Source organism: Apaloderma vittatum, unplaced genomic scaffold, assembly GCF_000703405.1.
Source record: "Apaloderma vittatum isolate BGI_N311 unplaced genomic scaffold, ASM70340v1 scaffold14053, whole genome shotgun sequence".
Taxonomy (NCBI): Eukaryota; Metazoa; Chordata; class Aves; order Trogoniformes; family Trogonidae; genus Apaloderma; species Apaloderma vittatum.
The window spans coordinates 1-11,348 of NW_009709897.1; the positions used below are offsets into that span (position 1 = coordinate 1).

Sequence of the window (11,348 nt, forward strand, 5' to 3'; positions counted from 1 at the left end):
TATATATATATAATATCTCTTCCTTAGAGGGGAGATTGTTGTCATCCCAACAAGACAGGTCACCTTCCTTCTGTGTCTGAGGCAATGCACAACAATGTCTCCAGGCCTGAAGTTTCACCCAAGGTGTTTTCCTGCTCTGTGTGTTGAGTATGTGAGCTGGAAGGAAAGGAAAGGAATTTGAACTTGGCAAACAGCTGTACTAGGGGAAAAAAGATAAATCAGATGACAGACTTCTCAAAGCTGCTTCTTTTTTTTGTTTTTCCCTTTTATGTTGCTTCTCAAATACAGCTTTTTAAAGGCAAGTTCTACTACTGTGATGGGCCTGATGTAAAAAACATCACTACAAAGACTGACTGCACTAACGCCCGCTACAAATGGGTTCGACGGAAGTACAATTTTGACAATTTGGGACAGGTAAAGTCCTCACAGAAGGGATTTTCTGTACCAGTTCTGAATGGGTGAACACTTAAAATGTATTGCTTGAGGAGGGTGTGGAACCTCCATCATGGGGAGTTTCCAAGAACGATGTAGATATTCATCGATCAGAAGCAATCCTGACTGGGCAGAAATAGATCAGGTCACCTCTTGATCTCTTGCAGTCAGACTTACTAGAGTTCCACAGCTCCTTGTTCATAGGAGAGTGTTGTCTTAAAGCCACTGCTTTTGCATCCAGTCCCTCATGTACAGACCTCAACCGTTACTTTTAATCTCTTGACTTCTAACTGTTATATCTGCAAATTAAAAACATAAGGTGCTTTCTATGTCTGAAAACCAGGGCAGCCTATAATAGGAGCTGGAATGTGTTATTGCTTTTTAAAACCCCGTGACACTGGGCCAGCCTGGCGTATTGATTTTTAATCATGCTTTGGTAACTGGAAAGCCTGAGGTGTCTGAGCAAAAGTCAACCTATATGTGAGGGGAAAGGAGTGTTAACGACCATAGTTGGCCAGGTGTGGAAATAATAGGTAAAAGCAAGCCACGATATGTTGCACTTCTCTGCTATCTCCAGGCCAGATGATATTTTATGAGCTGTGGATTGGTTTTACTGAGCATTGGCTGTGCCTGGGGATCACAGGACCCATCTTTCCTGTTTGTTTTTTTTCTTATAGGCCCTCATGTCCTTGTTTGTCCTCTCCTCCAAGGATGGCTGGGTGAACATCATGTACGATGGCTTGGATGCTGTGGGTATCGACCAACAGGTAAATGTACTGCAGAGTCCAGACATGTTGCTCTCAGAAGTCTCTTGCCTGGGTGACTCTGGTGCTTCTGAAAACCCAGGAAGGAGCAGAGCTGGGAAACAACCAGAAATATTGTAAAAGAGACGTTAAATTTGTGTGTTATGGGGCATTTGCAAAGGCAAGTCAAGAGTCTTAGATGAGTAGTACCTCATCAGAAGTGCACTTACACTTTGGAGATAATTTTTCCCTGCTTCTGAAGATCTCATGAGAACTGAGAAACGTTAACCATAAGCTCACATCTCAAAAAAATAAAAAAACCACCCAAAGTTGGAGCCTATCCTTAACTAAAATCACCTTGCAGGTGTGATGATGCACTGAGATTCCTCTTAAGCTGTATGAAATGAATACCAAAATAATTGAATCCTGTAAGCCAGCTTCTGGAGGCTTGGATGGATTTTACAACAGAAGTAAAATTCTAGTCGATGAGAAAGGAAATAAAAGGAAACTGGTTTAGGAAAGATCTCCTGACTTCTCTCAGCCCTGTTCTCCCCACAGAAGTGTACTGTTACTACAGAGTGCCCAATATCCTGATTTATTCACATCTTGTCTTATGCCGCTTCTCTCCTGTTTTTTAATTCCCCACCTTACCAGCCCATCCAGAACCACAACCCTTGGATGCTTCTCTACTTCATCTCCTTCCTGCTCATCGTCAGCTTCTTCGTGCTCAACATGTTTGTGGGGGTGGTGGTGGAGAACTTCCACAAGTGCCGACAGCACCAGGAGGCGGAGGAGGCCCGGCGTCGGGAGGAGAAGCGGCTGAGACGCTTGGAGAAAAAGCGCAGGAGTAAGGAGATATACCTGTCTGGTCGGTAGACTGTGTTACAAACCAAAATCTTTCTGAGCCCTGCCTGCTCCCAAAGCAAGACTTTCGTTTTCCTTTGGTTTTGTTTCCATGGGATTCAAGAGGCTGTTTTGTTTCGTTACCTCTTTGGTGGTACCTTAAGCCTTGGGTTGCCGACACTCTGGAATTGTCCTTTACAAGCCTGATGTAAAGCGTTTCCTGTTTACTTGGCCGAGGAGAAAATCCTCCCCTGAGCAGAGTCCTCTATCACACTCTGCAAGGTAAAGGTGTCCCAAGCACCGAGCGGGAGCTCGTGGTGTGACTGAGGGATGCAGGGAGTAAACAGCTGCAATGCTTACTGTGTGCCTGAAGGCCAGTCCCGGGGGGTGGCCCCGTGGCTTAATGTGCCGCTTGCATCTGATGGTGGTGGTGGTTTGATTTATTAAGTCTTGCCTTAGGCAAAAACAAATAGTCGCGATGCTTTTGAAGAGTCCTAGCGCATGGCCCCGCATGCCCAAAACATGCTGCATGAGGGCATGAACGAACTGACAGCCCTGGGGAAGAGGAATGGAGCCCCAAGATGAGGCTGTCCAGAAAATTCTCCTCTGGCAGATGTCCATTACAAGAGATGCTTGCCCCATCACAGGCTGGGGGAGCCCTTCCCTGCTGAGCGATGTGCTGGGACTCATTTCGTCCTTGCAAATAGTCCACATGGACATCCTGGCCAGGCACAGGCCGTTAGGGTGCAACAGAAGACCTTTAGCTGAAATCTCTTTCTTAGTGAATATAGTAGGGACCATCAAACCAGGCTAGAAAAACACCTGAGCCTGTGTTCCTTTCCTTACCCAAACCTTCCCAGGGGTTCTCATGTATTAATTCTCACCTCCGCTGCTCCTTGGCAGGCTGCACCAGGGACAAGCTGCCTATAGTACCTGGTGAGTATTCCCAGGCAAACTGCCAGGACACCAGCCACAGAGACTTCCCAGCTGGTTTTAATGCACAGGGGTAGATGCTGGCAAACGTTTTTTACCAGTAAGTGAGGGAACGCCACTTTGGCCACTGCAATCAGAGATGAGCTTAGTCAGGGATAAGGCTTGAAGGCTTCTGGCCTCGCTTGCCTCTGCAGCCCTGTGGCTCTTTGCTTAGCACTGTGCTGCCCCACGTCATCTCCTGTAAGGACCTAATACCTTCGTGTGACAAATGGCTGGCTGTGTCCCAAACATCAAGCCACAGGCATCCTTTTCCAGCAGGAAAACTGAGTTAGATCGAATAGCCTGTTGCCCGGCTCTAAGGACATATCAGTCAGAGGCTCTGCTAGTAGAAACCCCAACCAGTTTCCTCCAGAAGGCAGGCAGCTGTGTTCCTCGCAGCTCTCCCGCTCTTGTGATCCTCTTTATTAGAGCCTTGGGAGACCTCAGCACTAAACGTTTGCGCTGTGGTCCCACAGGATCTTAATGACAGACTGACCTGACACCACAGCGAAGGGCAAGCCTGCTTCATTTTAGCTTGTGAGTTAAGTAGCTGGGTTAAAAGGAAATCTAGAGCAAACTAGCTAGCCACAAACAGGCATCGAATCTCTTCAGAGATTTAGAAGAGTTCAGATGCAATTTCATTTCCCTTTTTCCCCTTTTGGTGTTTTGAGTTTGAGGTTCCAGCTAGGATTAGAAGTGGAAATCCTGAAGGCAGCGTTTACAGCACAGTAAGTGAACTCAGTTTCAGGCTCTCAGGAGTCTTCCTGTTTTGCAATATTTCAACCTTAGTGTCCTGACCCAAGAAGACGTGCAGATAAACTTAGAGCTGATATGGAGGAAAAAAAAAAAAAAAAAAAAGAAGCTGATTTACATCAAGAAGCCTTAGATAAAATAAGTTGGGGTCCAGGTAAGGAGGGGTAACTTAACCGCAGCCACTTGCTGTTGCTGATTAGGAAGTAAATCTTATTAGAAGCCAGCCCATCTGTGGCTCACTGCTTGGACACCAAAAGAGCCAGTCCCTGTCAAAGTGAGGGACTCTGTTCCATTGCCTCTCTTTATCCAGCTATCTCGAAGGATAAAGTCAAGGAGATATTTCAGACCGCAGACCCAGGCGTTGCACAGATGTGGGTTGTAACATTTCACTGAGAGTGCGCAGGGAGTAGGACAGCTCTCTGGAAGGCGATCAAGTCCAATATAGCAACTGAGAGGCTAAACATTTGGCCATGTGCTGGGCTTCCAGGAGGTTACCTCAGATCATCTGCCTCTCAGGTCTCCTCCCTGCCTCTGCTCAGCAGGGACAACCTGGCACCCAAATTGGAGTTGTTAACAAGGTGAACCTGAATATCTAATATGCATTTTGGAAGCTTCCTCTTTTCATTTGAATGGATTTTTTTTTTTCAATGTAAACAGGAGGAGTTTTCACCTCCTAGGTAATTTAGAAGGTGATGGATTTGGTGAAAAGACGTGGCAGACTCAGAAAGATGCGAGATGTGGATGGTGCCGTGCATGGCGGAGTATTGGAGGGGGGGGCGATGTGTCTGTGTGTACGTGCAGGCATGCTGGGATGCTGCAGGGTGACGATGGCGGGCTGGCCAGCTTTCCACGTGCCCCAGCGCTGTGTGCGTGTGTCACCCATGGGGAGGAGCGAGAGAGAGGCCGGTGGCCACGGGGCAGGATGGGCACAGGAAAGCAGTGATTCTGCAGAAGAGCAAGGAGCCTGCCTTGGGAAGCCTAGCAGAGCGCCCTGCTTTTACTGCAGTTGCCATTTCTAGCATTTGGCCTTAAAAGAGCATGAAGGGAGGAAGAATTAGTGCTGTGAACAAGAGTAGAATCTAGATGTGCTATGTGAGCAACGCCCGTCCATCTGGACTCGCCCTGTCTGACTGGCATCTTGTCTCTGTGTCCTGTCTCCGGTCCTTAACGTCCTCTGTGTGTAGCAGCCCTGTGTGTGTTTCTGTGTATCGAGCTCTTTGGGCATCTGTGAGTACCTACGCACACAGAAACGCACCATTGAGCCATAGTGGGCATGGACTCAGCCCTGGAAATGGTTTAAAGCTCAGCTTATCGGTGCCTGGATGGTCCCATCTGAGCGAGCCCTGAGTGTGAATCTCAGACTGTGCAAGCTGGGTCCAGGATTTGGATCGTGTGTGCAGAGCTATGAGCCTGGCAGAGGGATTGCCCCGTGGAGGACACAGCCCTGCAGCTGAGGCCAGGGCCAGCAGTGCAAAAAGGCACTGGCTTTGCCACTCAGCTCTGCTCACATGAAAAAAGAAGGCAGGGAGTTGAAATGCATTTGATGGGGCGGTTTTTAAAGGCAGAACGGCGCAGCGTACTTTTTCATCTGAAGGTAAAGATTCAAGATAAACTAGAATATTCTTCTGACAGACCCTACCCCTATCCGCTATATCTACTAAGTAAATAAGTGTAGTGTAATTTAATAATCTTGCGGCTCCTAACCTTTTTAATGAGATTCTCAGAAGACACCGACCGAAACCAGCCTCCCCAGATTAGAGTTTTTGATTAAAAACCACATGGATCAGCTTGATCTCCTCTGCGTTCAGGATTCGGGGCCAAATCCAAGCCGCTGTATCTGCTGTGAAGCCAGCAGCCGCTGGCCCGCTGAGCAGAGCGCGGTGTCAGGTCAAACCCAAGCGATGCTCTGGGCTTCAAAGGCTGTGAGCAGGGTCTGGGTGACACTGTGTGCCGAAAGCAGCACAGGCAACGCAGGAAATACCTGACCCAGCCCTGGGCGAGGCCCTAGCTGGGAAGCAGAGAGTGCTTTGCAGGAGTTTCACCAACTCGCTGGGCTCTGGGAAGACCCCAAAAACTGAGAACTCGGGAAAGTCAAATGCTTTTCCCTGATTTCCACTCTGTGCAAGAAGAGCATGGCCACGGCTGTGTTTCTCTGAGGTGTTTGCCAGCACAGAGCTGAGCGTCAGGACGTTGTAGAAGGAAGAAGCCAGTTTTGTTTTAAGACCCAGCAGAGATACCTTTCAGAGCACTGACTGTAAGCCTTTCTCTCTAGGGGTGAGCAGCACACAGCAGTATTTAAATTAGCCCATCGTCTCAGTGCCACAACCATCTCTGTATCCAGCAGAAACATTTAAGCTGTAACTAAAATTTTGGGCACTGCGTATCTGAGTGTTTAGTATTTGCATCCAGGGAATTATCAAACCATCTTGCTTATTTTTCCAGGCAGCTGCAGGTATAGAGCTACTCTGTGCCAAGCATGCATATAAACCCATTAGGGCTTTCTAATGTTTCATGCAGAGGAGAATAATGGAGGAGCTGTAGCTAGCAATTGTAATGCCAACCTAAATGCTTTTAAGCTAGGAGACAGTGCTTCATTAATTTTCATGTCAGCAGAATCACAATCAAAGAAGTTAAAATACTCTGCAGAGAGGTGAGATTCGAGCATTAGCCAGCATCCAGAAGTGGGGGCAAAAAAGGACTGTGGTTTTCCTTTTGCCTGTGTTCGATGGTTCCTCCTTTCCCTCTTGCGTTTCCACCAACTCAAACCATCAGCTGCAGCTGAAGGGATACCTGTTTGATGTAAATCTGTGAGTTGGCTGATAGGAGTCTCATCTCGGAAACCATTTCCCTGGAGAAACCAGGCACAGGTTGCATTTTGCCTCCTGGAATTAGGGATGCATTACATCTCCTGTTCGCTGTGCCTGCAGCCCCATGGTTCCCTGCTCTTCTCCTGCAGGTTCTCCTGCAGCTCCCACATCTCTGGTTGCCCAGGCTGTAGCAGTAGGTGTGCGCAGCGAACCCTTACACCCAGACTGGGGAGAATAACAATATATTCTCACTAGGGGGTAAAAATGTGTGTCTGAACTGAGACAAGGCCAGAGCCACTTGCTGTGCTGTGGACTTGAAGTAAAACTCCCGTTCCAAAAGGGACCGGGAGTGAACAGTGATCCAGCAGAGCTGGGGGCCGCGGAGCTCTGAAATGCAGCCTCTGTCCTGCTCGGAGGGGATTGGAGTTGCGGTGAAGCTTTGTGGCTGATCTCTCACTGCTTTCACCCTGCTGCCTTCATGGGATTGTCCTGACCCAACCTCAACATCGCCGAGAACAGAAGCTGACCTGTCCTTCCCGCACCCCCTGCCCACCACCGTTAGCCTCGCATGAGCAGTATCTCCTCTAATGGACATTGCATGGGTTCCTGCACTGAGCATGACAGTGGTGTTGCATGTGTTTTGAAGCGTTGTCAACTTTATCCCAGACTGTCCTTGTATGTGTGTCCCCAGGAAAAGTTTCTTTTCCATCTGTTAACTTGGCTTCAGGGGTGTAGGACATCCTAAATGAGTAAGGCGTTTCCTAGGAGCTCTCTCATCGGAAGTTAAACCTGTCCCAAGTTTTCTGAGCAGCCAGGTTACCACGTGTAGCAAGTGCTGAGCATTGGCAGAAGGTACAGGCACAGACCTCTGAGCCGCTCGCACACAATAAACCAGATCCACCTTTATGGCTGGGGGGGTTCTTCTTACTACTTGTGTATCCAGCCCATGTAAAGAGAGAGCTGCCTTGCTGACGGGCAGCCTAGAGCATTTTCTGTTCAGTGGCTCTGCAGTGGAAAATGTCTTCTTGTAACTGTGCTTTAGAATAAGTAGTTTGTAAAACATAAGAAATGTGTGATCTTTTGCTGAATAGTTGATCAGTGCTCTCATTTGGGCAGGTTAGAGAGGGGTTGAAGTCACCCACAGCCTGTTTTCCTCGTGCACTCCTAGCCAGGGTATTCACACACTGCCCATCACTGCTAATGTTCTTCTGAGATCCATTAATCACCAATTTATCATTGATAAATAGGCCTTTAGTGCAACATTTGACTACCTGGGGTATTCTCAGACTTCTCAACAAGCTGATTTTTTGCATTCCCAAGAAGACTTTTAAAAAAAAAAAAAAAGAGTATGTCGTAATCCTGAACACATGAAGGCGCATTGTACAGGCTTAAGTATTGTACTGCAATGTTTTTATTATTATTTTTTAGACACAGCGGAAGATTAGCTGAGCTCAATAGCAAAGACGGCTCTACCAGTCCAAGATGACTGGTAGGACTTAGACACATAAAAGCAACAGAAAAATGTATTCAGAAACAATTGCGTTCACTTTCATCTTGTTTTTCCACACCCATTAGCAGAAAAAAGAAGTCTAGGTGACCCCGGTCAGAAGGAAATGTTTTTCAAATGTCCCCACTCCACTTTTAACTACCAGGAAAAAAAAAATAGTGTTGAAAGAGAGCAACAGATTCAGTTTCCCTTTATCCAATTTATTTTAGGGTTTTGGACTCTAATCTGGCATCAATTGCACTACCTAAAAAACCCCCACCACAGTTCGAGAGTCACTCCCATCTGAAAAACATTAGCAAGATGAGAGGAGTGGGAGATGTATTTCAGAGGGGCACTGAGTACTTTTGAACTTAACTTCCCTTGTTATTTTTTAAGGTGAAGCAACTCCCTTTTCCTAGCATTTAAAGCTGAAACTGCTGAAACATTTGAAAAAAAAACAAAAACAATCCTGTTAAAAACATTTAAAGCTGAAACTGCTGAAACATTTGAAAAAAAATCAAACCCAATCCTGTTAAACAATCCTGCTCTCACGTAGTGTGACCTGACGTGTCTCTTCCACTTGCCAAATCTACAGTAAGGCTGACTTTGGCCTTAAGCACACTTTTTGAATATTTACATTTCCTAACTTTGAAAAGAATGGAACTCCATCCGAGTGCCCGCAGCCGTCTTTTGGTCACGGTCTAATTTAAGAGAGACACATGAAGTAAATACAACTCGGTTGCAGGGCAATGGCCAAACACTCTCCTTGGAACAGCCCTGGGAACTTGGTCATGTGCAGAAATTTCCCCATTTCAAAGAGAAGAAAGGAGGAGTCCTGAATAGAGGCAGAGATATTAAATCCATGTGGTCATAGCCTGAATGTTTTTTTTCAGATGCAACCATGCCCTTGTTTTTTAATTTCCAGAGGAGGTTGTGCTGATAGTCTTTGTAGAGACAGATGCTGAGCACCCTGCTCCATTGCTGTTGATGCTCTCCTGTGTGGTTCTAACCTTCATGCATGTGCCCTACTTTGCCTTGAGCCTTTAAATACACCAGAAGCCTTCTCTTACAGAAGCTGAGCTCGGGTTATGTTCTTCTCTTACTTACGTGGAACATGCCTGACATGAGTGGGATTAGGAGAGATGCGTATGAGAGTCCAGACCGAAGAGACCTGCCCTTGGCCTTTCCTCTAAACTGGAGTTGAAGCTTTGCTGGGTTTGAAGCTTTTCTCTTGGCTTGGGGTCTCATTTCCATCCTGCTTCTCACCCTTTCTGGCTTGTGACAAGAGTCCCACCAGGTGAAGAAGTTGTCCTCTAGCCTGAGACAGCGCAGTAAGGACAGAGAGCATTTGTGAGACAAACTGACCTGGTTGTCAGAGCTGCAGAGGTCCCTCCTGCAGGCACAAGAGGTTCAGCTCAGCCTGATAACCCCGCTGTGGTTCTTGAAGGTTCTAGGTAGAAGCATTTGGCCATTTCATGTGGTTTGTTTGAATAAATTCTCCCACGGGCCGAGTCTTGACGTGCATAAGACACAACCTGTGGGCCACATTGCGATGGCTGCCGACCGCGCAGCAGGGCCCGCGTTCATCGCCTTGCCTTTCTTTCTCTTTTCCTGCAGAAGCCCAGCGCAGGCCTTACTACGCTGACTATTCCCCGGCACGGAAGTACATTCACACCCTCTGCACCAGCCACTACCTTGACCTCTTCATCACGTTCATCATCGGCGTCAACGTCATCACGATGTCGATGGAGCACTACAACCAGCCAAAGGTAAGAACCAGCGAGCCGTGCAGTGGTTGCAGCTTGGGGTAGCAGAGGACCACACGCTCACTTCCCTTGGGATCCCGTTGGCCGGTGAGGTCTGCAGCCAGCCCAGCTTCCCTGGGACCAGGCCCTGGTGTTTGAAAACCTCAGCAGGCTCCAGGCTCAGCACGGCAATCCCTCTTAGCTCTGGGCCAGCTCTGCCATTCAGGAGTCAAAAAGCTTGATTTCCCTGCTTTTGCGTAAAAAAAAGCAGAGAATAAGACTAATGGAGAGTGAGCTGAGCTTTTACTAAGGAGAGACCAGTCTAAATATTTCCTCTTCTGATCCCAGCCATGACTGACCCTCAGAGTACAAAACAGTCCAGAGTTTTAGAATATTCCACTGACAGATATAAACACAGAGTTAATGCATGCACGGCAACGTTCCTTTTTCCTCAGTGAATTTAAGTCTTAAGTACCAACCCTTCTTTTCTTTTATATATCGTAAAATTCTTCTTTGCCCGGAAACCCTTTGGCATAAATCATATAGCCTGTCCATTTGCCGCATGTAGTCATCTTCCATCAGTTTGTCATTCACAGAGCTCTGGGCTCAGCATTTACTTTTCTAGAATTGCACGGTCTGCCGGGTAACCTGCAGATGCCTCCTGCAAGCTAAGCCAGAGGGGCACCAAGCCACAGGATAACACCAGCATGTTTTACACCAACTGACTCTGTGCTGTTCTGCCCCCGTAATTCCTTTGCGTAACAGCCTTTGTTTCGCATGTAAATGTTATTTATCCAGATTAGGTCTTATTTATACTTAGTTTATATTCATGTGAAACACGGTGGCGTAAATCTGAATGCAAGCCATCACAGATGGGACAAGAATTCAGGCTCAGGCAGCGTGCTTCAGATGAAGTAGTAAATTCTCCCACATTGTTTTAAGTTGCCATTTCACTTTAGGTGCTGAAACAAAAATCGGGATGGTACTACACTGAGGAATGCCAACACGTGAAAAGCTTTTAGCTGTTGCTCCTTGAAAATCGGTGCCCGGCCATCCCACATGTCTGCTTTGCAGACTCCTCTGTTCCGTCTTATTTCCAGTTGTGTCTGTTTTGATGTTTGCTGTTAGATTCTTTTTCTTCTAAGAGACCTGTACTACATTTAACTACATTCCCTTTCCCTCCCTCCTCTCCCCAAATCCCTACCCAACCAAAGAGCTGTTTCACTCTGCAACTATCTATTTTAAGGGCCCAGCAAGATTCTTTTGCTATTGTTGGCCTACGGTCCCAATGGAACCCGTTATAAACACTCATCATCTGAAAGTATAAACACTGTGGATTCCTGACTTCCGAGAGCAGCTCTATAGAGAGCGTGAACATTGCACCAAATATGGACATACTTTGCCCGGCTCTAGAGGTGTAACATTTTTCAAGAAGGCGAGGTTTAATCCGTCTCCAACGTTATTTATTTTTCCTGAGCCTTTTAAGCAAAACCCTTGTCGTAAGGATCGCCACACTGAAATAAAGAAATGATCCATCAAGTCTTTTAGTCTACCCGAAGTTAAGCGG

At 47.0% G+C, this 11,348-nt stretch overlaps 1 protein-coding gene across 1 annotated transcript in view; it reads left to right on the forward strand.

Moving 5' to 3' along the window:
* Positions 1–288: 288 nt before the first annotated feature.
* The window catches only part of LOC104272183 (voltage-dependent T-type calcium channel subunit alpha-1H-like), a gene marked incomplete at both ends in the record, with an annotated part of 31,877 nt that continues 20,817 nt past the window's right edge, over positions 289–11,348 (forward strand). The window contains 6 exons of the mRNA XM_009867107.1: positions 289–414; positions 1,110–1,199; positions 1,830–2,022; positions 7,248–7,261; positions 7,362–7,365; positions 9,654–9,805. Coding sequence (XP_009865409.1) covers positions 289–414; positions 1,110–1,199; positions 1,830–2,022; positions 7,248–7,261; positions 7,362–7,365; positions 9,654–9,805 — 579 coding nt within the window. The remainder of the gene's footprint in view (positions 415–1,109; positions 1,200–1,829; positions 2,023–7,247; positions 7,262–7,361; positions 7,366–9,653; positions 9,806–11,348) is intronic.